Genomic DNA, 27,294 nt, shown 5'->3' on the forward strand with positions numbered 1-27,294 from the left:
ATTCTGACCCTTTATCTTTGTTTCCCCTGTTTGTGCAGGTCACCTTACAAACCAATAGAGGACACTATTTCCTCAACTATGGGCATATTGCTACAGGGTGCCACGACACATGGCAGCAGGTCGTCACTAGTTACCACAGCCACAAAGTCATAACCCTTGCCTATTTCTACAGTTTATCTAATTAAAATGTGATTTTAATTCAAGCTGAACCTTAACCTTAGGGCTAACCTAACCTTAAATTAAAACCGAAAAGCTCATTTTAGTTTTCATGAAAAACTAAAGGTAATTTTAGTTTACAATATAGCCAATTTTGACTTTGTGGTTGTGCTATCTAGTGGAAACCTGGCAGCAGTAGATGACCGATGAAAGGGACGGAATAAACACTTGATAAATGAAAAATGTATGCACTCACTAACTGTAAGTCGCTCTGGATAAGAGCGTCTGCTAAATTACTAAAATGTAAATGTAATAAAGGCAGACATTTATTACATTATGAATAACATGACACAGAAGGCACATTAAAATCATAAATTGATGCCATGCTTTCTCCTAAATTGCCGATATCAATATGTGAGACGTACGAACATTTGATAAAAGAAAAATGTGTGCACTCACTAACTATAAGTCGCTCTGGATAAGAGCGTCTGCTAAATGACTAAAATGTAAATGTAATAAAGGCAGACATTTATTACATTATGAATAACATTTATGACACAGAAGGCACATCAAAATCATATATTGATGCCATGCTTTCTCCTAAATTGCCGATATGGTTTGTTGGTGTATTTATTAAGGATCCCGAAGGCAGCAGCTACTCTTCCTGGGGTCCAGCAACAATGTATAGACATTATGGACAATATGTGGATATAATATTTAGTATATATGTACAATATGAAATGAGTAAAACAGTATGTAAACATTATTAAAATGACCATTGTTCCATTTAGCTATACCAGTGAAAATTATGGACTCAAGTCATGTCATTCAGTTTTCTTGACTTTGTAGAATAATTACACTACATGGCCAAAAGTATGTGCTTGTATGGATGTCAAACCAATACATGTTCATGTCATAGTTACCAATCAACTGCATTACACCTAAAAACGGCTTCAAGTAACACCATCAATTTCTATATGGCTAGCTGCACTACATGACCAAAAGTATGTGAACACCTGCTCATCAAACATCTCATTCCAAGTTGGTCCCCCCTTTGCTGCTATAACAGCCTCTACTCTTCTGAGAAGGCTTTCCACTAGATGTTGGAACATTGCTGCAGGGACCTCCTTCCATTCAGCCACAAGCATTAGTGAGGTCGGGCACTGATGTTGGGCGATTAGGCCTGGCACGCAGTCGGCGTTCCAATTCATTCCAAAGGTGTTCGATGGGGTTGAGGTCAGGGCTCTGTGCAGGCTAGTCAAGTTCTTCCACACCGATCTCGACAACCATATCTGTATGGACTGTGCTTTTTGCATGGGGGCATTGTCATGTTGAAACCGTAAAGGGTCTTCCCCAAACTGTTGCCACAAAGTTGGAAGCACAGAATCGTCTAGAATGTCATTGTATGCTGTAGCGTTAAGATTTCCCTTCACTGGAACTAAGAGGCCTAGCCCGAACCATGAAAAACAGCCTCAGACCATTATTCCTCCTCCACGAAACTTTACAGTTGGCACTATGCATTGGGGCAGGTAGCGGTCTCCTGACATCCACCAAACCCAGATTCGTCCGTCGGACTGCCAGATGGTGAAGCGTGATTCATCACTTCAGAGAGCGCGTTTCCACTGCTCCAGAGTTCAATGGCGGCGAGCTTTACACCACTCCAGCCGACTCTTGGCATTGTGCATGGTGATCTTAGGCTTGTGTGAGCCTGCTCGGGCATGGAAACCCATTTCATGACGCTCCCGATGAACAGTTCTTGTGCTGACGTTGCTTCCAGAGGCAGTTTGGAACATGGTAGTAAGTGTAGCAACCGAGGACAGACGTTTTTACGCGTTTCAGCACTCGGCAGTCCTGTTCTGTGAGCTTGTGTGGCCTACCACTTCGCGGCTGAGTCGTTGTTGCTCCTAGACGTTTCCACTTCACAATAATAGCACTTACAGTTGACTTGGGCAGCTCTAGCAGGGCAGAAATTTGACGAACTGACTTGTTGGAAAGGTGCCACATTGAAAGTCATTGAGCTCTTTAGTACGGGCCATTCTACTGCCAATGTTTGTCTATGGAGATTGCATGGCTGTGTGCTCGATTTTATACACTTGTCAGCAACGGGTGTGGCTGAAATAGCCAAATCCACTAATTTGAAGGGGTGTCCACATACTTTAGTGTATGTATTCATGTAGAAACATGTACAATGACAGCGACATTTTCCATCATACACATAACTTGCTCCCCTCTAAACTAAGGGCACATGAAAGGATTTAAATAGATAACATGTCATTTAGTCCGTTTGCGGAGGAGGATAGAGCAGTGGGATGCCACGCCTCCTAATTAACATTAATCCCATCGATGTTCAGAGGGGTTAATGTGTCTGCACCCTCACCTGTTTTTCTGAATGACAGAGAAGACACTGACGGTGACAGAATGTTAATTTGGAGATCACTGGTTGGCTGCCCTGCTTTAAGTGGGGCAGGGTTATGCAAATAAATGACACTGGCACAGTGCCAGTTTCTAAATGTGAATGTGACTTTATTACACATTTACTATTGTTAATAGAGTGATATAAACAGCCCTTGACACAGGAAAGAAAAATATTAAAAACATGGAGAACTTCAAGAGCAGTGAATGTGACCTTCTCTTAGTTCATATACTCTATTTTAATGTTAACTTCACAAATTCAAGTGCATATGAACCTTATTGCAGGTGAAATACATACTGCTGCAGCAGCACATTAAAGCGATCAGGCTGCAGGCATGACTAAAGCATGAAAATAACTTTATTTTTCATTTTTTTGTGCATGCTAAATGTCACAATGACTACCATTATTCACCTAAACAGCATTGCTATGGTATAGTCTTTAGCTAGTAATACAGCAGAATTTTGGGTGGGAGTGATGATACAATGTTGAAGCATTTCCCATCAAGATGGACATAATTACATGTAACCCATTAGTAGACTGACACTCTGGAATTGTGGCGCTTGGTGCTACTGTGCTGTGGAGGCTTCACAGTCTGTATGCTGTTGCTGAGCGGTCCATCAAGAGTGCGCCACAAACAGAGAAAGGTAGGCATACAATGTGTGTGATTATTTCAGCCCACTGACAGACTGTCAGGATGCCTGCCTTCACCAGAGGCCCGTACCTGCAGGATCAAAGACAGAGGCAGGATACATCACGTCCTATCAGCCAGAGATACAGGCACCCAAGGAAGGGGAGATACAGGCACCCAAGGAAGGAGATTGAACCCAGAACAGACATCCGAGTCTGTGTCCTCTCCCTTCTGATAACCTTGACTACATCACTCCTCCATTTTATGTTGCACCAAAATATATTTTGAAGTTATGAGATGAACAGTGTTTGATGAGTAGGGAGTTGTGTGTTTTAACAGCTGTTGGACAGGTGTGTAGATGGGAAGCTGGCAGTAGGTGAGGAGGGTGGGGCAGTTTTGAGAGGAGATCAGAAGAAGAAGTCAACCTCAGTGAATGGTGGGTAATGATACTGGGAGGATGGTGGGGGTATCATAAATTATCATTTGCAGTCCATTACAAAACCACTCAAATTAAATTGATAATATCCATTTTATTATAGAAAAATGTGAGTAAACAAGATATCAATTGATGCCACAGCTACATATTTAGGAGGAAAATAGGTGCTGGTGGACAATAATCAAATAGTAGGGGAGAGTGGGAAAAATGCTAGGCCTTACTTGAAAATGGTTTAGAAGATGACCATGTGGCATGGTGAGGGACAGAGTATGCAATATGCAATGTATTGCCGTTCAGCTATGTTGTCTTGTAAACCATATTATCCTAGCAGGAGATGGCATCTCTCTTGCTGTGTCTGAATGGTGTAACCCTCGTTTATCTTTCTCTCATCTATTTTCTGTCCAAGACCCGGTGAACTGGCATGCGAAATGCCACAGGTGGCTGGAGGCTGCACGCCAAGCTATCAATAGGACACCTTAGCAGGCGACTTGGAGGCTGTGATATTTACCTCTCTCCCAGCGTGTAACCGAGGCAAATTATATGCAGATCATCGTCTGTAAATAAGAGATAGGGTTCTCCCCCCTCGCTTTAAATTAAGTAACAACACGCGCACACCGTCACACGCACAAACACAACAAGACGCACGTTTGTTTCCCAGCTTTTCCCCCAGCTTTTTAATTTAGTAAACTTGGCAGTCGTTTTAATCTCCCGGCAAATTGAACCGGTAGGGGATCATGGCAAGCGTTGGATGAATATGATTAATTCGTCGCTATATCTGTCTTGCGCAATTAGTCACTGTTTGCCGCAGAAAACGTCTCATTAATTATCCAAACCCGGTATTCAGCTATAAACGAAGTTACATTCACCTCGAAATAGTGCCAGGCAGATGTCCATGCTTCCGGGGCCCCATGCTCGAGCACCTCTGCAAATAATTGAGGGGTAGAGGGTATTTGAAATAAGTTTTAATTCCTGAACTCCCAACCTCTATTTTATTTTATATATATACAACAGCAGGAACCCGGCTTCCCAAAAAATAGGCCTACTCCTGGTGTAGTTTGAATGTTAAATATTACATAATTGCTCTAGGATTGTTTTTTTAAATGCCACATTTGTCCCTTGTTACATTTGTCCCCACTCTCCCCTACGACCTATGCCTGTTGGAACTCAAAACAGGCCCAACCTGGTGAAGAAGACCTTGACTTCGACTATGACCTTTGTGCTGTTACTTGGCATACTCTGTGCATGTTTGTCATCAACTATATTTGTTTGTGGGCAGATTACCTTTCTTCTTCTGATTTACCACTCTCTCACCCTTCTTTCTCTTCTCTGTCACTCCCCCCTTCTCCAATTTACTATTTTGTGGAAGCTGTGGTGTATAGCCTACTCATCCCAACAAGGGGACAAATTACTTTAATTACAGAGTAATTGCAGAGTCGTGTGTTAATTTAATCTTTATCAGTTTAAGTAGGTGTATTGCTCCCACATGGAAACCATGCTGTGACGTGATGTCTCTCTCTCCCTCCTCCTGTTATTTCTAAATTCTTCACACCGCAGTCCTAGGCCATCTTATTTCCTTTATTCTCACTCTCCCCCATTTTCTCTCTCTCTCACACACTCCTCTCTCCCTGTCTAACTGCATTGTGAAGGATTAGTGCCATGTTGGAGCGGTAGTTTGGACCAACTCTGTCAGTAGCCAGCTGCTTTTCTAAAATGCCAAAACAAACATGATAGAAACCAAAGTGAGGGAGTGGCCTTCACTGCAAACTGAGATACAAGATTTATCTTCAGGATCCTGTTGTTTTGCAAAATTGAATCCTCCAATTTTAATTGGTCTCCATTAGGTGTACTGCTCTGGGCGATTGGAACAAGGGCTCACTTTGTTGTCCCTGGTTCTCCCAACCCCATTGTGTTCCATTGTGCAAAATGTTGATTATGATTTGTTTTATCCTTTCAATCTAGCGGTCTAGTTTAGGAACATTTTCTAAACCAGATGGTGCAAAGGGAAAACGGCTAATGTTAGCTTTAGTCTACAACATCCTTGTTATTCAGTTGATTTACAAGTGCGTTGGGACCAGTGTGTATTTTGTTTCCCCTGTCAACAGTTAGATTGAGAGTTGTAGCTAAATTGCTTTTTCAATCACAACAGCATCAGTGAGAATCCTCAGCCTGAAATAGCTTTGCCACCTGCAGTGTTTAGACCACCTATCAGTACTCACTAGGAAAGACTCTGGACCATATAAGATACGTTTTTCTGGTGTAGTGATAGATCCCTGTGCAGCTTTTGTGTTGTGTACATGATCACTACGTTCAGGGTGCTATATAAAAGCAGCAGCAAAGTATGAGGCCGACTTTCTGCTTGTTTGCATTTGATCTCTATGGATATACACAGTGTGGACAGTGTCAGTTAGTCTGTGTGTGCAACTATTTGGTGGGAGGATGAACAATTCTATTATGACTGTGAAGCATATTTCACAGGGGCTTTAGTGGATTACACAGGGTTTGCAGGATGCTTAAGGTAAGATTAAAACAGATATATCACAGTAAATCACAGTAAGAGGGAAATCAGATCAAATAGATCTCTTTCAGTAGCCACTTCTTTGTATGAGTGTATGTATATTTGTCAATTTAAGACATACCGTACTTTGTGGATATTAATGGTGGTCTTCACTCTTTACAAGGGCAGGGAGAACACCAGTGTCATCAGACTCTCCTGAATGCATACCTTTGCATAGAAAAAAAGCCACAAAAAAAAGAGAAAAACAACACGACTAAGTACACATGCAATAATATCAAGAGTGCTCTTTCCATTTTCAACATATGACTCTTCGTCACCTACAGAGGCCATTGATTATTCCATCCTATTGAGACTGTAGAGCAGCTTAGAATGTGCCCAATGGACATTCTGTACAAGAGAATGGTGCTATAACACGATAGACAAAAACACACATAATTACAGTACAGAGACAGATGTCAGACATTAACCCGCAAGCTAGCCTACTTTATCTAGGACCCCTAACCCCCACTACCATTTAAGATGGACACCCTTTCCCTATCACTGCACTTTACAAATCCCTATTGCTAACACATTAACTTTCTTTCTGTACACACAGGCTAACTGCAAAGATAATGAACGTAATACCACAGCCATTACAGACTGGTATTATTTGCTAATAGCTTGGCGCCATATGGAACCGGGGATGCACCCATGTGGGTAATTCCCATCTTTGGACAAGCTGTCAATAAAAAAGTCTTACATTTTCAGCAAGCATTGGGGAGGGAGAGGGAGGGGGCTGTGGATGCTGTATAATCCCTCAGGCTCTGGGATGAGTTCTCTGTGTCCCTAACGTGGCCTGCCAGCCTGCCACATACTGTACAGACATGCCTCTGTACTTTGTGCAGGCAGTTGAGTTTGTAGCTACAGTACCAGCCTAGTATGGGCTGTCTACAAAGATCATAAATGCAGCATGAGACAAATAGAAAGCTGAATTGTTGAAGTGGCTGGTGGGCCAATTTGGGTTTCCTGGCCAAGAGAGACATTTTCAACTAGCTAATTAAACATGTTTCAAGCTCAAAAAAGGGAAAATACAGAGTAGTAACAGTTCTGTATTGTCCAACGATCCCCTTGGAGGATTCCTCTGTTGACAACCCTCTTATTCGGTTGTTTGGGGGAGAACTTGAATCTGTGTGTATGCTAAATACACCATGGTGCATCTGTGCATCTATAAGGCCTGCCGTAAATCCTCCTTTTCTATATGCCGGGATTTGTGAGAGTAATGGAACACTCCAACTTCCCCCCTTCTCCCTCCTCATATCCCTCTGCCAGCGCTGCAGCCCAGCGGATAACCAAGCGTGGATTAAGAGTGACATCACAGTGAAGAGATGGCTGAACTGAGAGTGAAGAAGGGTGAGTGCTGGTTTTGGGTGTATATGTGCCGGATGTGTGAGTGAGTGTGTGTGTGTGTTTAAGACTGATTAGACAGTAAGGGTGTTGGGGAGAGAGGATTAGAGAACCAACTCTGAGTTCTTTAGGTGCTGACACCATTCCACCTCGCCAAGGGCTCAATTTACTGAGGGATCAGACCCATTTATGATATAGTGGGATTATTATCAGTTCAATAGGGCAATTTCTTTATTAGGGTAACCCTTCAACTTGGGAATGCGGACACTTGTGAGACATTTACTGGTGCATGTACACCTAATTTCAGTATCATTGAAAGGTGTATTACTATGGCTAATTGCACATTAGCCCACATTTGAACATATAAAGAGATGTAGCTGGATATACACTACCGTTCAAAAGTTTGGGGTCACTTAGACATTTCCTTGTTTTCCATGAAAACATACAGTACATTAAATGAGTTTGAATAGGAAATATAGCAAAATGAATAGGAAATGTAGAAATAATGATTTTTAATAGAAATAATAATTGTGTCCTTCAAAGAATCCTCCATTTGCAGCAATTACAGCCTTGCAGACCTTTGGCATTCTAGTTGTCAATTTGTTGAGGTAATCTGAAGAGATTTCACCCCATGCTTCCTGAAGCACCTCCCACAAGTTGGATTGGCTTGATGGGCTCTTCTTACGTACCATACGGTCAAGCTGCTCCCACAACAGCTCAATAGGGTTGAGATCCGGTGACTGTGCTGGCCACTCCATTATAGACAGAATACCAGCTGACTGCTTCTTCCCTAAATAGTTATTGCATAGTTTGGAGCTGTGCTTTGGGTCATTGTCCTGTTGTAGGAGGAAATTAGCTCCAATCAAGTGCCGTCCACAGGATATGGCATGGGGTTGCAAAATGGAGTGATAGCCTTCCTCCTTCAAGATCCCTTTTACCCTGTACAAATCTCCCACTTTACCACCACCAAAGCACCCCCAGACCATCACATTGCCTCCACCATGCTTGACAGATGGCATCAAGCACTCCTCCAGCATCTTTTCATTTGGTCTGCGTCTCACAAATGTTCTTCTTTGTGATCCAAACACCTCAAACTTCGATTCGTCTGTCCATAACACTTTTTTCCAATCTTCCTCTGTCCAGTGTCTGCGTTCTTTTGCCCATCTTAATCTTTTCTTTTTATTGGCCAGTCTGAGATATGGCTTTTTCTTTGCAGCTCTGCCTAGAAGGTCAGCATCCCAGAGTCGCCTCTTCACTGTTGACGTTGAGACTGGTGTTTTGTGGGTACTATTTAATGAAACTGCCAATTGAGGACCTGTGAGGCGTCTGTTTCTCAAACTAGACACTCTAATGTATTTCTCCTCTTGCTCAGTTGTGCACCGGGGCCTCCCACTCCTCTTTCTATTCTGGTTAGAGCCAGTTTGCGCTGTTCTGTGAAGGTAGTAGTACACAGCGTTGTACGAGATCTTCAGTTTCTTGGCAATTTCTCGCATGGAATAGCCTTCATTTCTCAGAACAAGAATAGACTGACGATTTTCAGAAGAAAGTTATTTGTTTCTGGCCATTTTGAGCCTGTAATCGAATCAACAATTGCTGATGCTCCAGATACTCAAGAAGGGCAGTTTTATTGCTTCTTTAATCAGCACAACAGTTTTCAGCTGTGCTAACATAATTGCAAAAGGGTTTTCTAATGACCAATTAGGCTTTTAAAATGATCAACTTGGATTAGAAAACACAACGTGCCATTGGAACACAGGACTGATGGTTGCAGATAATGGGCTTCTGTATGCCTATGTAGATATTCCATTAAAAACCAGCTGTTTCCATCTACAATAGCCATTTACAACATTAACAATGTCTACACTGTATTTCTGATCAATTTGATGCTATTTGAATGGACAATTTTTTTTCTAAGTGACCCCAAACTTTTGAAAAGTAGTGTATATAAGAAGGAATCTATGCAGCTATAAAACATAAGGGAAAAGAGAAGTATATAATTGTGTCCACATACAGTGGGGAAAAAAAGTATTTAGTCAGCCACCAATTGTGCAAGTTCTCCCACTTAAAAAGATGAGAGAGGCCTGTAATTTTCATCATAGGTACACGTCAACTATGAAAGACAAAATGAGAAAAGAAAAATCCAGATAATCACATTGTAGGATTTTTAATGAATTTATTTGCAAATGATGGTGGAAAATAAGTATTTGGTCAATAACAAAAGTTTCTCAATACTTTGTTATATACCCTTTGTTGGCAATGACACAGGTCAAACGTTTTCTGTAAGTCTTCACAAGGTTTTCACACACTGTTGCTGGTATTTTAGCCCATTCCTCCATGCAGATCTCCTCTAGAGCAGTGATGTTTTGGGGCTGTCGCTGGGCAACACGGACTTTCAACTCCCTCCAAAATATTTTCTATGGGGTTGAGATCTGGAGACTGGCTAGGCCACTCCAGGACCTTGAAATGCTTCTTACGAAGCCACTCCTTCGTTGCCCGGGCGGTGTGTTTGGGATCATTGTCATGCTGAAAGACCCAGCCACGTTTCATCTTCAATGCCCTTGCTGATGGAAGGAGGTTTTCACTCAAAATCTCACGATACATGGCCCCATTCATTCTTTCCTTTACACGGATCAGTCGTCCTGGTCCCTTTGCAGAAAAACAGCCCCAAAGCATGATGTTTCCACCCCCCATGCTTCACAGTAGGTATGGTGTTCTTTGGATGCAACTCAGCATTCTTTGTCCTCCAAACACGACGAGTTGAGTTTTTACCAAAAAGTTCTATTTTGGTTTCATCTGACCATATGACATTCTCCCAATCCTCTTCTGGATCATCCAAATGCACTCTAGCAAACTTCAGACGGGCCTGGACATGTACTGGCTTAAGCAGGGGGACACGTCTGGCACTGCAGGATTTGAGTCGCTGGCGGCATAGTGTGTTACTGATGGTAGGCTTTGTTACTTTGGTCCCAGCTCTCTGCAGGTCATTCACTAGGTCCCCCCGTGTGGTTCTGGGATTTTTGCTCACCGTTCTTGTGATCATTTTGACCCCACGGGGTGAGATCTTGCGCGGAGCCCCAGATCGAGGGAGATGATCAGTGGTCTTGCATGTCTTCCATTTCCTAATAATTGCTCCCACAGTTGAGTTCTTCAAACCAAGCTGCTTACCTATTGCAGATTCATTCTTCCCAGCCTGGTGCAGGTCTACAATTTTGTTTCTGGTGTCCTTTGACAGCTCTTTGGTCTTGGCCATAGTGGAGTTTGGAGTGTGACTGTTTGAGGTTGTGGACAGGTGTCTTTTATACTGATAACAAGTTCAAACAGGTGCCATTAATACAGGTAACGAGTGGAGGACAGAGGAGCCTCTTAAAGAAGAAGTTACAGGTCTGTGAGAGCCAGAAATCTTGCTTGTTTGTAGGTGACCAAATACTTATTTTCCACCATAATTTGCAAATAAATTCATTAAAAATCCTACTGTGATTTTCTGGAGAAAAAAAATCCTCAATTTGTCTGTCATGGTTGACGTGTACCTATGATGAAAATTACAGGCCTCTCTCATCTTTTTAAGTGGGAGAACTTGCACAATTGGTGGCTGACTAAATACTTTTTTCCCCCACTGTAATTATGTGTCTACACTTCCTTCTCCAGTCATGATTTAAGGCCTAAAGCGAACCAAACACTTTAAAAAAATCATTTTAGTACATTTTATGAACAGATTTGTAGAGCTGTTGAAACATGAATCTGCACCATCTACATTCTACACCAGTGAAAATATAATTTGATCTGAGGAAATGTTGACTAATGATCATCTGCTGTATGTTAGTGTTATTCATATATTACTGAGGATGCTAATCTCTCCTCTCTCCATTGAACCTAGAGCCTTTTTCATCTTGACTGACTGTATCAACACACCCATTAGGAACCAAGACAAATACAGCTTCCTTCAGTAATTCTTTAACACCTCACAGGATGACCATGGCGTATAGCTTCTTTCAAAAGGCTACAAATCCAAAAAGGCGGCTGGCTATGTTTGAGTTTATGTTGACCTGGTTTGTCAACATTCTTAAGCTGGCCCGGTATATTGGCTCCCTTGTAATGCATTGTGCTTCCTCTTCTGGCTGATACAGAGTAATCCATAATTGAGCATGTGATTACACGCTCAAAATCAGGTTAGAAGATATAACAACAAAAAAAGACGGAGTGATGGTCCCCTTAGGTTTTTCTCAGCATATTGAGCAAGCTACAGGGCAATTGAATCTTGCTCTATCCTTCCTTAATCAATTTAAAACACCTCGGTTACAAACATCTTCAATGCTGAATCTTTATATTTTATGGAGCCTTTTGTTGACCATAGGTCGGGATGAAGTATCAGATTATATCATAATGATGCCTGTCAATCAATCTTGAAAAGAGCAGGCCAATGTTACATTTTCAAATAGATGTGGATGTTTGTGTGTTTGGCAAATGTTTAGACATTTTAACAGGATTACTGAGTGGTAGCAGGCTCGGGTAACATTTGAGTGATCACGCACGCACTCTATTCCCTCTTGTTGGATGTGACCTAGGCTAACCCTAACCCACTTTTTCTCGCAAAATCTCCATCTGTCAAAACTGCAGTTCCCTCTGGTTGTGACCCTGTCCCTTGGAGAATGCTGCTGAATGCTGATGGGCAGACCAGGAAGTGAAATCAGCAGTGTGACTATTGTCATTTGAACTTTATGCGGAATAACCTGGTATTTTTGGAAGCTAGCTATTGATTTGTTTCTTACAGTAAGACATTTAATCAAAAATACTTAATATGCACAAGACAATGTTAATGGCGCGCCTTTGTAGTGGAGAAATATAATGCGCATGGCATGGGTCTGGAGTAGTTACCAGTATCTTTGACATAACTTTCAATGAATAGGCTAGCTAGCTAGCTACCATAGTTTGCTAGGCTACGTTAGCTAGGCTGTGCTTTAAAGATTAGAATAGCTACTTTGACAAAAAAATTGATATTTGTAAATAGACGTCGGGGTGTTAGCATTGAAACCTAGCTCTAGCTAGCTACTCATTGTTTCAGTGCTAGCTAGTTAGCGTAGCTTTCCGGCTAATTGTGGATACTAGCTAGCTAACAATTCGTGTTTTTTTTTGTTGCTAACTAGCCATGGTGGTGGAGCAAAGAAGCTGGGTGCTGACTGGTGCCACTGTCGCCTGTGTCGCGGCGCTTTACCTGCCCTGCACGCAGAAGGCTGTACCCGGTGGAGATTCAGGTAAAGCTTATGGTCTTGTCAGGCAGCCAACCGTGCATGGTTTATGATGAGTGACAGGTGGTGACGTATCATCTACCCGTGATCTGACTAATCATACAGGTACTGTATTGCCCTTGTTTAGGATACAAGTGAATCACAGTATAGCATGGTGTGTTAGCAAATAACTTTTGCATACACCTTTTCAGCAAATAACTTTTGCATACACCTTTTCAGTGTGCATGCAGAAGTAGGTCATGTCAGTTCCATACTCTTTACATTCACATTCTCAATTTACCCATATAGCTTGCTACTCAGTTACATCCAGAAACGTTCCTATTATATTCAGTGCACACCTTTCTGGTGGTGACATTCCAGTGCATTGAATCTTCTCATTATATGAGGTGCCTGGATGCAGCTCTGTTCAGTGGCAGTGGTGCTGAATTGGCCATCAAGTCTTTTGTTTTAGTTTGTACTGTAATGTCCATGGTGCTGAATGTTTGTTTTCAAGCGTCCGTGCAAACATACAGTAAAAATCTATGCAGTTCTATAGGCCTATTTGATAAAATGTGCAAATATTCTGCTATTTGTTTAGTTTATCTTGTGCTCATTCAGTCTCTTACAGATTGTTTATTTAACCATCACAAACATACAGTAAATTGTATGCAATGTTATAAGCCTACTTAACAAAATCTGCAATTTTTCTGCTATTTGTGTTCTGAACATTGTTTTGTTTCTCTTGTGCTTCCTCTGTCTCTTCTATCAGTGGAGATTATTTTGGCAAAAAGTGAAGATTGGCAGTGCATATTTATTTAGTGATAAAGTCCATTTTACATTCTAATTATGACAATCAAGCGACAAGGAGCTGCATTTTAAAGTTGTTCAGTAATGTATTCAGCAGGTAGACGTGTCTCTACTTGCCTGCTGACTGAGACAGGGAATTACTCCAGTGTCAGGATTACTGATTCATAGATGATCATGGATGGGGGACTGTGACATTCACAAAAAAATCCAGAAAAACGCATGTCAAAAATGTTATAAATTTGTTTGTTTTTTTGTCATTTAGCAGACGCTCTTATCCAGAGCGACTAACAATTTAGTGAGTGCATACATTTTTTCATACTTGCCCCCCGTGGGAATCGAACCCACAACCCTGGCGTTGCAAGCGCCATGCTCTACCAACTGAGCTACACGGGACCACATTAATGAGGGAAATAAGTATTTGACCCCCTCTCAATCAGAAAGATTTTTGGCTCCCTGGTGTCTTTTATACAGGTAACGAGCTGAGATTAGGAGCACACTCTTAAAGGGAGTGCTCCTAATCTCAGCTTGTTACCTGTATAAAAGACACCTGTCCACAGAAGCAATCAATCAATCAGATTCCAAACTCTCCACCATGGCCAAGACCAAAGAGCTCTCCAAGGATGTCAGGGACAAGATTGTAGACCTACACAAGGCTGGAATGGGCTACAAGACCATCACCAAGCAGCTTGGTGAGAAGGTGACAACAGTTGGTGCGATTATTGGCAAATGGAAGAAACACAAAATAACTGTCAATCTCCCTCGGCCTGGGGCTCCATGCAAGATCTCACCTCGTGGAGTTGCAATGATCATGAGAACGGTGAGGAATCAGCCCAGAACTACACGGGAGGATCTTGTCAATGATCTCAAGGCAGCTGGGACCATAGTCACAAGAAAACAATTGGTAACACACTACGCCGTGAAGGACTGAAATCCTGCAACGCCCGCAAGGTCCCCCTGCTCAAGAAAGCACATATACATGCCCGTCTGAAGTTTGCCAATGAACATCTGAATGATTCAGAGGAGAACTGGGTGAAAGTGTTGTGGTCAGATGAGACCAAAATTTAGCTCTTTGGCATCAACTCAACTCGCCGTGTTTGGAGGAGGAGGAATGCTGCCTATGACCCCAAGAACACCATCCCCACCGTCAAACATGGAGGTGGAAACATTATGCTTTGGGGGTGTTTTTCTGCTAAGCTCTACAGGACAACTTCACCGCATCAAAGGGACGATGGACGGGGCCATGTACCGTCAAATCTTGGGTGAGAACCTCCTTCCCTCAGCCAGGGCATTGAAAATGGGTCGTTGATGGGTATTCCAGCATGACAATGACCTAAAACACACGGCCAAGGCAACAAAGGAGTGGCTCAAGAAGAAGCACATTAAGGTCCTGGAGTGGCCTAGCCCATAGAAAATCCCATAGAAAATCTATGGAGGGAGCTGAAGGTTCAAGTTGCCAATCGTCAGCCTCGAAACCTTAATGACTTGGAGAAGATCTGCAAAGAGGAGTGGGACAAAATCCCTCCTGAGATGTGTGCAAACCTGGTGGCCAACTACAAGAAACGTCTGACCTCTGTAATTGCCAACAAGGGTTTTGCCACCAAGTACTAAGTCATGTTTTGCAGAGGGGTCAAATACTTATTTCCCTCATTAAAATGCAAATCAATTTATAACATTTTTGACATGCGTTTTTCTGGATTTTTTTGTTGTTATTCTGTCTCTCACTGTTCAAATAAACCTACCATTTAAAATTATAGACTGATCATTTCTTTGTCAGTGGGCAAACGGTCAAAATCAGCAGGGGATCAAATACTTTTTTCCCTCACTGTACTACTCCCTTCACAGAACAGCGCAAACTGGCTCTAACCAGAATAGAAAGAGGAGTGGGAGGCCCCAGTGCACAACTGAGCAAGAGGACAAATACATTAGTGTCTACTTTGAGAAACAGATGCCTCACAGGACCTCAACTGGCAGCTTCATTAAATAGTACCCGCAAAACACCAGTCTCAACGTCAACAGTGAAGAGGCGACTCTGGGATGCTGACCTTCTAGGCAGAGTTGCAAAGAAAAAGCCATATCTCAGACTGGCCAATAAAAAGAAAAGATTAAGATGGGCAAAATAACGCAGACAATGGACAGAGGAAGATTGGAAAAAAGTGTTATGGACAGACGAATCGAAGTTTGAGGTGTTCGGATCACAAATTATATATCACAATTATTATTTAAATTAAAAATCATTATTTCTAACCTTGTCAATGACTACATTTCCTATGCATTTTGCTATATTTCCTATTCAAACTAATTTCATGTATGTTTTCAATGAAAACAAGGACATTTCTAACTGACCCCAAACTTTTGAACGGTAGTGTATATAGTGTAGGTTCAGCTACAGTGAAAGTGGACTTAGGTGCATGAATGCTTTGCTCAGTAGGTTTGTGTAGTTCTGGCTTACATTCTGCAAAGGGGAAATACATTGAAACTGCATTTTGCAAGATGGAACCATTTGAAAAGCCTGGGCCAGATATGGGGGACTAGGGGAGAGTACAGGACAAAAACCCTGAGTAGCCCTGCTGGTTGTGCTGCTGCCGAGCGGCCTGGGCCTTTAAAAAAACGTCCAGCCCCTTCTCCACACCGTTTAGGGACGGTGCAGGATGCCTGCTCCGATAGTGCCAGCTGAACACCCTTTCTCAATTCTCCAGGTCTCCGTCTCCATGTTCTAATCTCTTTAGGTGTGATGCGCCCCAAAGAGGCATGAGCACACCCTACGGGAACGCTGTTGTCTAGGAATGTGGTGTGTGGAAATGACAGTGATTATGGGAAGGCTGGTGTGGGTGCCTGTGCTCTGTTATAACAAAGACTCTTGGCGCCCATGCTGCTACCCTGTCGACTCATATATTTTTCCATTTTAGTAATGGGACCGCAGCACTGCTGCATCTCTGCGCCTTTGCCACTGATGTTCTGGCCCTATATTAGTTAGAATTTTATGTTGGTGTGTCAAAGTGTACAATATGGAATATGTAGTGTGAAATGGAGGATGAGACAGAGTGATAAAAAATTATGACAGGTAGTTCTCATGCCAGGTGAAATGGACCAATGGAAACATTTGAGCTGCGCAGTTGAAGAGGTTTTGGGTTTCATGGCCTATTAAACTGATAAGGGTGAGGGCGCTTCATGCGCCAGAAACTCAAACATGATAATGTGCTGTATCACAGAGGTTAAATGCAGAAAAATGAGGCAGGCGGCCAACTGTTTGAAATTATACTGCAATGTTCTGTAATTTTGGTATTGCATCAAAACCCCAGTTCTTGCAATTCTACAGTAATTTTGTATGTTTATGTGCATTACTGATATTTATAAAAAATTATATTTCTCAACAGTCAATATGGCCAAATATGTTTTTCTGTTAACTATAGCATAGAGCTGGAATAACCAGCTATTTCCAACTATATAGCCTACCCTTATTGCAGATTGACCACATCCAACACCATCAGTACAATTATATAGACATATTTGCAAAGACTCTTATACACAAATGTGTTAGTCAAGTTATATTTCATACAAAACCTTGATGCAAAAAATTTCAATTCTAAATCTGTGTTTATGTAGAAAAATTATGTTGTTGAATTGTACCCCAGAGAAAACAATATCTGGTTTAGCTATATTGGACCAGCAGAGGGTGCTGTGTAGGGCACACGCATTTATCAATTACATTTAATCTGAACAAAATTTCAATTTTCATGAGTGGGAGATGCAAACATTGGATGAAAAATCAGTGTAATTGGAAACGCTTTGATGTATTCTGGCACAAATGGGTTTGTGCCCAAAATGATCTGAGGCATCCTTAAATAGCATTTAGGGTGGATGAATGCAGTTTACGCTGCACCCCACACAGAGGTAGAGACAGTCAGAAACCTTGCAACCAGCTCCTGTGTCCTTAAGCTTACCTCATCATGCTCTCATTGTCAGCAACACTGCCTCTGTTTCTGTGTCCTCTCTGGACCAAAGGAGAGACTGGGAGTGTGGGAACAGAGAGAAAGGGTTAGAAAGAAGGAAGACAAGGGAGCTGATGCATAGGGAGGGTTGGACTAGGAGCGATACTCTCAGACCAGCCTGCCTGTGTGCCTGTGTGGCGGAGCATTGGGGAAGGAGTGTTATGGTGTGTGTGTGTGGCAGAGATGGGAGTAGTTTTGCTGTGTGTGTGTGTGTGTGTGTGTGTGTGTGTGTGTGTGTGTGTGTTGTGTAGGGGAAGGGGGAGGGGGAGGGGGGAGTCAGGTGAGAAGCGAGAGATGAAGAGAATGAGCGTGCCGCTTAGGAAATGTCACACTGGGAAGATTTGCAGGTTTTGATCCAGGCAAATTAATGCAAAACCCCAGTGCAAGTATTTGATTTGGGAAAACTTTGGAGCAGACTTGTCTCTTAATAATAATCATTGGGTTTACATTAATTTCCTCCCCTATTCTCTTCCACAGGAGAGCTGATCACCGCTGCTTGTGAGCTGGGGGTAAGCGTTAGCCGTATTGTTTAATCAATTCACTCATTAACTCTTATAAGCATTAAGGAAGTTTAATTAAGCATGGGCAGAAAGCAGATTAATTTACTTTCAGTCCACAGGTTTTTTCCTTCTTTTCTATATACTTCTTTTACTAAGTTGGAAGTAGAGAATGCTATAATTTGCAACCCGTTTTTCAAATCCAATTAAAGTAAATGGTAAGGCGATGGCTTTTGTAGGCTCTGCCTTATGTACGGTATGAGGCTCATTATATCCACCCCTCTTTTTGTGTGTGTGTAAGCCGGGAAGAATGAACTAAATCGGGTTAACAGTTATAATAAGTTGTATTATTTAATAAAGTTTATTACGCTGCTGTGATCCTTTTAGGGAGGCTGTGTCGGTGTCACTATGCCAGTAATCCTGCAGTTAGTGCCGCAGTCCGTGTGGCCTGCCTGTCAGGCCTCCCCAGTGTTCGGCGGTCCTCCCTGGGCCTGGGGATGCCGGCCCTCCCCTCTGATTCCTAGAGCTCTGGAGCTCTCTCTCCCCACAGCTCCCTGTGGCCTTGGTGTCCCTCCGCTGTCCTTTAGCTCTTTAACTATTTTCCTGTCCGTCTGGATCTGCCCCCACATCCCCTCTTTCCTACCTCCACCTCATGTTCACCTGAGTAGTGCTGCCTGCCTGTCTGACCTAACCATCTGTTTACCAAACTGGGATCTTTCACTGTATCCCTTCTCTCTCTCTCTCTCTCTCTCTCTCTCTCTCTCTCTCTCTCTCTCTCTCTCTCTCTCTCTCTCTCTCTCTCTCTCTCTCTCTCTCTCTCTCTCTCTCTCTCTCTCTCTCTCTCTCTTGCTCTCGGGCTCTTCCACTTTCACTGTTCCTTTTTACCGTCCACTCTTCCTTTCCTTCTGTCTTTTCCTTTCACCATCCCTTTTACCTCCCTAGCTTTAAAAGCTCCTCCAGTCTCTCCTCAGACCTGGCTGAGGCTGGTTGTTGTGGACATGCCCAGGGGTCCAGTGAGCCTCGGCAGTGTCCATGATGATTGGTGGTGTAATCACTCTCTCACCTCTCAGTGGTGGCTCCATTTGAAGGGCTGCCCCTGCTCCCCGGCTGGCCCAGCCTTATCAGTGCCAGGGAATGAGTCTGTGTGTAATGACTGAGCCCTTATCGGCCTGGAGGAGACTTAGCGGCTAATTGCAGTGATTGCTGGGATCCCCGGGTGAGAGTGGCTGCGGCTCTGAGGTGATTTGGGGGGCCTGCGTGCACCACGTGCTGCTGCACGGACCCCAGGGAGTTGCCTTGTCCTTGGGAAGTGATGAGGAGGAGGAATGGTTTGTGTAGAGAGAAGAAAGAGGGTTGGGAGTTCCTCTCATAGCAGAGTCAGTCAGCAGTGAGGTCACAGTAACAGTATGTCTGTGTAGGCCAGGCCTGCCACGCCATCCCTTCACTTCCACCACCACTCCCCCTGGGGCACTCAGGTACAGCACTGGTGGAAGTGGGGCTAATTAAAATGACAGGCTTTCATTACCCTGCTACCCCCTCTGCCTTTCATCTTGCCTCAGCCCCGTGCCCCCTCTCTGTATAGTTCCACCACACTTATTTAAACATTTTGCACTCCTCAAACTCTTTAGCCTGAAATCCAGGGCCAGGGGTATTTCCTGAATGGGCCAGGAAAAACTTCTACCTATATCCGGATGTCCTCACGATAGCGGGCTCCCTCCTGTCTCTCTCCTCATCATCCCTCCCCTGGTTACTGACATGTCCTCTCTCTCTCTCTGTTGGTGCAGGTGGCTCACCCCCCGGGCTACCCAATCTTCACCCTCCTAGCCTGGCTGGCTCTGTCCCTGCTGCCCTATCTCTCCCTCTCCGTGTCTCCGGCCCACAGTGTCAACCTGCTGAGCAGCCTGCTTGGGGCCGGGGCCAGCGGGGCCCTCTGCTTCACTGTCTGCAGGTAAGACTACAGCACATCACTAGGGCCAGGAGTCTCTCCTGGTCAGGTCACCTAGTCAGGAAAAACTCCTGGTTCTTCTCATCTAATTATAATCAACATGGTAGTGTCTGCTGCATTCAACAGTGCTGTAATTCTGGTATTCTGCATGTTTGTCAGTGATATAGATCATGTATACTTATGTATTTAACTGACCTGGATAATTACTAAATGAGCCAACAAATGGGTTTTTATCACAACATTTACACTCTCAAAGAGCAGTTCTTCGTAGCACAATTTTGTAATCACTGAAAATGTTCCAACTGACGTTTGCATCTTGCTGCTTGGTGAAAGGACTGGTGATATTGTTGGGTAGTTTCTGACTGGCAGTGGTGTTCCTGATCCCCTGTTCTGTATTCAGAGCAGAGTCCCAACACACTCCTCCCCCACAAACACACCCAGCCTGTTTACCCATCTCCCACCCATCGCCCACCCGTGTGTGTGTGTGTGTGTGTGTGTGTGTGTGTGTCACACAGTCACGGCTCCCTCCAAGTGCCTGAAACCTCCCATCACCCAGCATGCTCCCAATCCTGACATGGCACGATTTCTAATCTCCCCCTTCTGCCTTCCTGGGTCTAAAAGGGACAGGATCCTCCCTCCCACCCTCCCTCCAATCAGGAGCTCAGAATATAAGCCACTGTGTCTCTGTACATTCCCATGCCACCCTGCCTGCAGCCCTCCTCCTGCAGCTCTGCCTGCCTGCTGACCCCATCATGTAAGGAGTCTTTTCCCCCCTCTCTATCTTTGTGTGCTTTTATCTCACACTGTCGTCTGGCCTACCTTACATCGACCGTTTGCTAATTTTGGTAGTTTCCTACATGTGTGCTCTATGCACCATTGGTGGCAGCTTAATGTCAGACGTTTTCCCCTTTGTCATAGTTTTACGTTTACAGTGCCCATTTATGCATGCAGTGCTATTTTGAATATATACTGTACACCGTGTTTGATTTACCTGTTCCAACAAATGAATTGTGGCGTATGTTAAAAATTGTGGCATTTGTAGCACAGATACAGAACCAGCAAGCTGTTTTGGGCCAGAGAAAGCAGCTGATACAGGGCTGGTAAAGGGAGTGTCACTGCTCCCATGTGGGCTGCAGTGGGCTGGGTCCATTTCCTGTGTGCTTGGCCGGTGGTGGCTGGGTGGCAGGTGGGCTGGAGGGGGTCAGGGTACAGGGTCAGCCCTGCTGGAGCAGGACAGGGCCTGGGGAGGAAGTGCTCTCCCCATGTGGACTGGCCCTCAGCCCGGACTGACTGACTTCAGCCTCACTCTCAGCCCCTGCCCTGCCTCTCCTCCTCTCCTCAGAGGTGACTCATAACCTGAAACCGGCTGGCCTCTGCCACCCAAGAGAGGACAGAGGAGAGGAAAATCCATATTATTTCTTTCCACTCTCACTCACTGCTCTCTCTGTGGTTTGTTGCTCTGTGGATCTCATTCTCTTGGTCTCTGTCTCTGATATGGACTCAACTGTGTTTTGGAATTTGTTTCATAAACGATCAATCGCACCATTTCACTAAGCTCTGGCTAGCCACTTCCATACTGGGATTTTGGAGACAGCATCTATGCATGCTGTCTGACGATATTTGGACCACAACACATTGAAAGTGCTGCCCTGTTTGTAATCTCTAAGGATTTAGATACAATTTTGGATTATAGTTAAACTAAGTGAAAAGTCATTATGACGACCCCCCCAATGGGCTGATGGGCACTGAGGACTTCAGCCAGAGCACCCAGTTATACCCTCTAAGCTCTTAAGTATGACGCTATAATTTATGCTTTTCAATTTGAAAAATAAGCATAAAGGTCTGGGGCTTGGTTTGGGTTGAGGCCGTGGCTGGAGTTCAGCTGGCAGACTTGGTATGGTACTGATAGGGCTTGAGGGGGCAAGGGGGGTAGATGGTTTCCGGAATGGTTGCTGGGGGCCTTGGGTGCTTCGCCCGTGCCCGGTAGGGGGGCAGAGATGACGTGCCACGCCCCTGTGGGGTTCCCTCCAGCCAGACCTGGCCCTCAGACTAAATGCCAAGACTGACCAGTCTGCACTCCCTACCTGCTCAGCCCTCTCAGGAACATTTTAGGTAATCTCACTAAATTCAACTATAGTAATACCTATTCTATGTCTGTGATTGACATTTCCCCTGGTTTGTATCCAATCTCCATATAAGTTTTGTTTGTACCTGTACCACAGCAGCATTTTGAGAGTGGTTATGCAAGTGGTTGCACCAGAGGAATAGTCACAGTTTCAAATGCATAGGGACTTATTGCATTGAAGTTATTACATGTTATGCACTTTAATTTTTTTATGGACTTGAAGGCAGTTTCTCCAAAACAGAAAATTGCAAGACCATGAAATGTGTCTGTAATATTCCCAACATAGCAAGCCTTTGATGTATCCATTTAAATGAGTCGGACAGATTGCTGTGTTTAATGTGGTGGAATGTAAATTGATAGGCTTGGAAGCCATTTCTCCCTAAACTGCGAGTTGCGTAAGTTTAAAATGTAGCACTTAGCTTCCCTTTGATTTGTCAATTACAGCGCACTTGGCTTGATCACATGGTTTGATGGCCAAATTGCCCGTCTCCTATGTTATCACACCAGGACTAAACAAGCCTTTGAGGATGGTGGCCATAATTATAATAATTAGTAAATCAAATGTTATTTGTCACATGCTTCGTAAACAACAGGTGTAGACTAAGAGTGAAATGCTTACTTATGGGCCCTTCCCACAATGCAGAGAGAAAGATAGAAAAATGATAACACAAGTAATACATAAATACACAATGAGCAACGATAACTTGGCTATATACTTGGCGTACCAGTTCCGAGTGGATATGCAGGGGTACGATTGCACTTCCTAGGAATAATATGTGGCCCTATCAGTCCTACAAAAGTCCTCTATACGGTGAGTCTTAAGGAGGACTATAAGAACCTGTGTACCCTGTGAAAGAGGATAATCCAGAGAGCTCAGTATTTGGTGCTCCCTCATTTCACAGTTTATCTACTAACGCTCCTCTGAATCTGTGCTACCTGAGAGGAATCTCTCTCACTCCGTTCCCATGGTAATCCTGAGACCAGAGACAGACGGAGTACTCTGACACAGCCAGTGGAACACTAAAACAACAACAACTGTCTGTCACCACCACCAACATCCAACAATCAGCACTTTTGACACGTTGTGTGATCATACGATTACATAACAACAGGATTCGTTAGGTGCACCAAATGTGCTCCGTCCCCTACCTCCCCCGTCCCCTCCCTCCCTCCCCCATCCCGAAGGCACACCGGCGAGACACTCACCTGCCAAGAGCGGGCCTGTGTGGACCAGCTGATACGTCAGAGGACCGCAGGGCGGGCGGTGTGCCAGACCATGCCTAGCGCCCAGTGCTGTGGCCCAGGCTCCTTATAAGGCCTCCACCATATGGTCCTGATGGTGCTCCCCCTCCCTGCTCCCCGCTGCTGCTCACTCAGGTGGCATGTTTTTCCACAGGGCTGGGGCTGCTGGAGGGACATGTGTGGCGGGGTCATCACTGGATCAGTGTGTGTGTGTGTCTTTATGGGTGCTTACAGTATGTGTGTGTTTGTGGGTAGTTTTATAGGGATGAATGGGGAAGGGGGAAACAGCTGAGCATCCCTCTTTCCCCATCCGCTACCCCCCTACCAGTGGCCAGGCAGCCCCTCCCTTTCACATCTGTTGTGGTCAGGTAGAATCTACATCAAAGCCCTCAGTGTTCAGAGCCATAGCTTCTCTCAACCATAGATTGAAGAGGGTAGTTGTATTGGTATTGTTTGATTACCTCTTTAAAAGCTCCTATGTTTGGACCTTTGCCCTGTCTGTATGATATCCTAATGTCTCCTAGGACATGAGGCCTCCCTGCTCCCCTCACCCCCATCCTCAGCATGACCAATGGTTCCCCCAGGACTCATCCTGTAATACAGTTAAACAGATGTTTAATGAAGATGTTATTTGCTCATTACTGGCAGTGGGATGGGGATAGAGGGGGTGGGGGGTAGATAGACAGCATAACAAAGTACCAGTTTAATATTCCTCTCGCCTGTGGCCCTGAGATTGTGTCTGCCTCGGACGTCAATATTACATCCCTCACCCACCACAGGCAGTCTTAATAAGGCACCAGGCTAGTAGACGGATCAGACTCGGCAATTACAATTCAGCCAGAATTAGTTAATGGAATCTATAGAGCAACATGTATATATCAGTGGTGGCTGCCTAATGACTTTGTTGGAATAGCTGCAGCAGCAGTATAAAAATGGCTTTCTGTAATAAGCACAGGATTTCTGTCATTTGTTTTTTTCTGTTTTGTGTAATTTTTGTGTGTTGGGCTGGAGATTAAGATGGCATTCTGGGAGAAATTGTCATGTCAGTGGCTGCATTGTTTGAACGGGATTGTGGTGATTAATTTTGCATGCGTTCAGGCAGGCGGGTGCTCTCCTGGAGGAGGGCTGTCTGAGGCACGCTCCACTCTCTAGTCCTTCTGTACCCCTCCTCTTCTCTCTTATCTGCTGCTGTGGTTGCTGCCTCTGCCTGATTGGAGAGTTTAAACAGGAATGTGTGCACATTTAGGAAGGTTTGTTTGCTAGCTACTGCAAGGCTAGGTATTATGAATGCATTTTTATAATGATATGTAGCACCCATAATATCATGTTTATGATCTACTTAAACATGTGTAATGAATGCTTTATAGTAGATAGTTAAATTGTTACCCCTATTTTACCTAGCTTGGCCCAAAAACAGGGTTGCATGTCTTTCCCAAATGTGATACAACAGAGCACTTAGCCAGAAACACTGTCATATTATCTAAACATCCTCAGTGTTCAGCCCACTGTCCTGTCCTGGCCACAGCTAAACCCTGGGGTGTCAGTGTTACTGAGCCAAGGCCAGCTGGAACCTTCTGTCACGCCAGTTCATGGGCTTCATCCTAGCCTCTTCAGGAATGTGTGATTCTTTTCCAGCCATGTCTCTCCCAAAGCACCACTCTCTGGGTGATAGAACAGTGGAGGGCTGATCTGCGATGGCACAGCTGTGGCATTATGTGGTCCCTAGGGTGGTGTGTGACAGTCCATCCCCTGGCCTGGCCCTTTGTGTTGCCTCATTCTCTACACATTCACTACAGACAGGCTGCTGGTGGCGCTTTGTGTAACGTTATTGAGGCCAGCCCAGGCAAGCGCAAGGCAGGAAGGCGTTTGGTGCTGGGCTGCAGTGCAGTGCTGGCAAGCCTCTGGCCCATGTTTAGGAACTGAGGGGGTAAATGAGGCAGGTTCTGCTTTGACTCTTCAAAGTGACAGTGGCAAGCTATTTGTGTCCTACTGTCTGTCCATGTAGAGGACACTGGGAACTATATCTGGTTGTATATTGGTTTGAGGACAGGGATTGTGGTTCTGAGTTTTTATGGGTATTTGTGTTTACCTTGAATTAATGTTTTATTCTTCTGGTTACTGACCTACCATTTATACTCTTTTTAGGATATTTCTAATTTAGAGTGAATTATTGTATGATTTTGGTAGATGTATTTTACTTCAATAAGAGCTGGATGATTATTGTTCAATTTTCCAGGATTCTTTCCTCTTAATAAAATGTATTTCCACTTCTTAAATGTTTTGTATGTTTCTTTAGCAGGGCAATGATCTCCCAATATCTTCATGAAATACATATAATTTTTTTTACAGCATTTCTGTTTAGAATTCCTTTGTCATCCAGGTAATTACCCCAGTGATGAGACTGAAACATTCTGGCACACTGGATCAGTTCAGGGTAAAATATCCTCACTGAGAACATATTATTCTCTTGCCATGTCTCAACCAGACAGTTATTGTCAGTGAGCCACAACATTACAGCACAGCAGCATCCTGCAGCACATTGTGCTTTGATAACAGGAAACATGGCCACAATGGAGTCAGAGTCCCTTCCTCTTCATCTCCCTACCATGGGAGCAGCCAGCCCCAGACTTAGCCCAGAGAATGAGCCATGGAGAGGCTAAGAGACTGACTGGGACCCAGGTGGTCCTCTGCAGACAGACAGGTCATTTAAACCTGAGAGTACACACATCACTGGGTTCTTACACACTGACAGGACCTAGGAGAGAGATGTGTCAGCCTCTCAGAAGGAATAAAGGACCAGGGGACAGGAGTGTGGTTGTGTGTATGTGGGAGTGGGAGTGTGCTTGTCAGGCAGGTCTGTAAAAGCCAAAGCGAGCCTGGTGTAATATCCCCATTACTTCCAGGGACCCCCACTACTGCGCAGCACCCTGCTCTACCTCAAAACCAGCCCCCCTGCTAAGCGTGTGGGCTGGGGTTAATTGCCGCGCAGAGGGGGTAGAATTGAGGGTGCGGGGGGTCCCTGCACCTCAACAAAAGTCCCCACCTGCCCCCCACCCCTTCTTCCTACCCTTCAAGTTACAACTAATTCCAGGAGCAGTGCAGTGAGAAAGACGCTGCTATCTCTTACTAAGACTGGACCCAGACACCCCTTCAACACCCCCCACTACAATCCTGCATCACATAGAACACAGAGCAAAAAGACTGGAGGAAAGGAGAGGGAAAAAAGGAGATGTAGTCAGCAAGTAAGATTTCTTTTTTCTTACTCTCCTCTCCCTCTCCTTTTTTCCTGATTTACCGCGTTTTCCTCAGAAAGCTCCATTGTTCCCCTAGCCTAAGTCTCATCAGGCCTTTTGTGGCTGACTATCACAGCGGCAGGGAGAGAGCTGGAAATGTATAAATGGTATCATGCCTTGTGATTAATGGCGGTGCTTATGAGTCAGGTCTGATAACGGGCCTGCTCTCTACTCAATTTCAGATACCGTTAATGGAATCTGTCTTCTGCGATTGTAATGTGAGAGCGCCTAATTTGCTATGGAGCTTGAAGCTGTCACCGGCAAGGGATTGTGGGGTCATAAGGGACCTGGCAGCCGTTTGGCCTGCAGCTTGTATCTGCCGTGCTGAATAGAGCAGCTCTCTGCCTGTCAGTTAGCTGATAGGCTGATGAGGACTCTAAGCCACTCCACACAATGGTGGAAAGGGCCATACTGCCTGACTTTCTTAATTGTGGAGCCCGCTCATATTTCAGAGCCAGCGTGCCGGGGACTGGTCTGCTTTCTTCTTCCTCTTCCCCCCTCTCTCCTCCTCAACTCTTTTCCTCAGTTTCCTTCATTTCATCCTCACATACTCTCACCCCCCAGTCACACATCTCTTTACTATTTTTATTTTCTTCCCCTTCTCCTCCTCCTCATCATTTGTCGTCTCTCTCCCTCTTCCTCT

The 27,294-nt window shown here is 44.3% G+C and overlaps 1 protein-coding gene across 2 annotated transcripts in view; it reads left to right on the plus strand.

Moving 5' to 3' along the window:
• The first annotated feature begins 12,084 nt into the window (after nucleotides 1–12,084).
• LOC121539305 (transmembrane protein 260) overlaps nucleotides 12,085–27,294 on the plus strand; it is a 30,814-nt gene continuing 15,604 nt past the window's right edge. The window contains exons 1-4 of one of the 2 annotated variants that reach the window (XM_041847691.2): nucleotides 12,085–12,298; nucleotides 12,673–12,780; nucleotides 18,027–18,058; nucleotides 19,831–19,994. In XM_041847691.2, the coding sequence (XP_041703625.2) occupies nucleotides 12,675–12,780; nucleotides 18,027–18,058; nucleotides 19,831–19,994 (302 nt within the window). In that variant the 5' untranslated portion in view covers nucleotides 12,085–12,298; nucleotides 12,673–12,674. The remainder of the gene's footprint in view (nucleotides 12,299–12,672; nucleotides 12,781–18,026; nucleotides 18,059–19,830; nucleotides 19,995–27,294) is intronic. The other variant, XM_041847692.2, reaches the window with a different exon arrangement.

This window comes from Coregonus clupeaformis, chromosome 25 (genome assembly GCF_020615455.1).
Source record: "Coregonus clupeaformis isolate EN_2021a chromosome 25, ASM2061545v1, whole genome shotgun sequence".
NCBI classification, from domain to species: domain Eukaryota; kingdom Metazoa; phylum Chordata; class Actinopteri; order Salmoniformes; family Salmonidae; genus Coregonus; species Coregonus clupeaformis.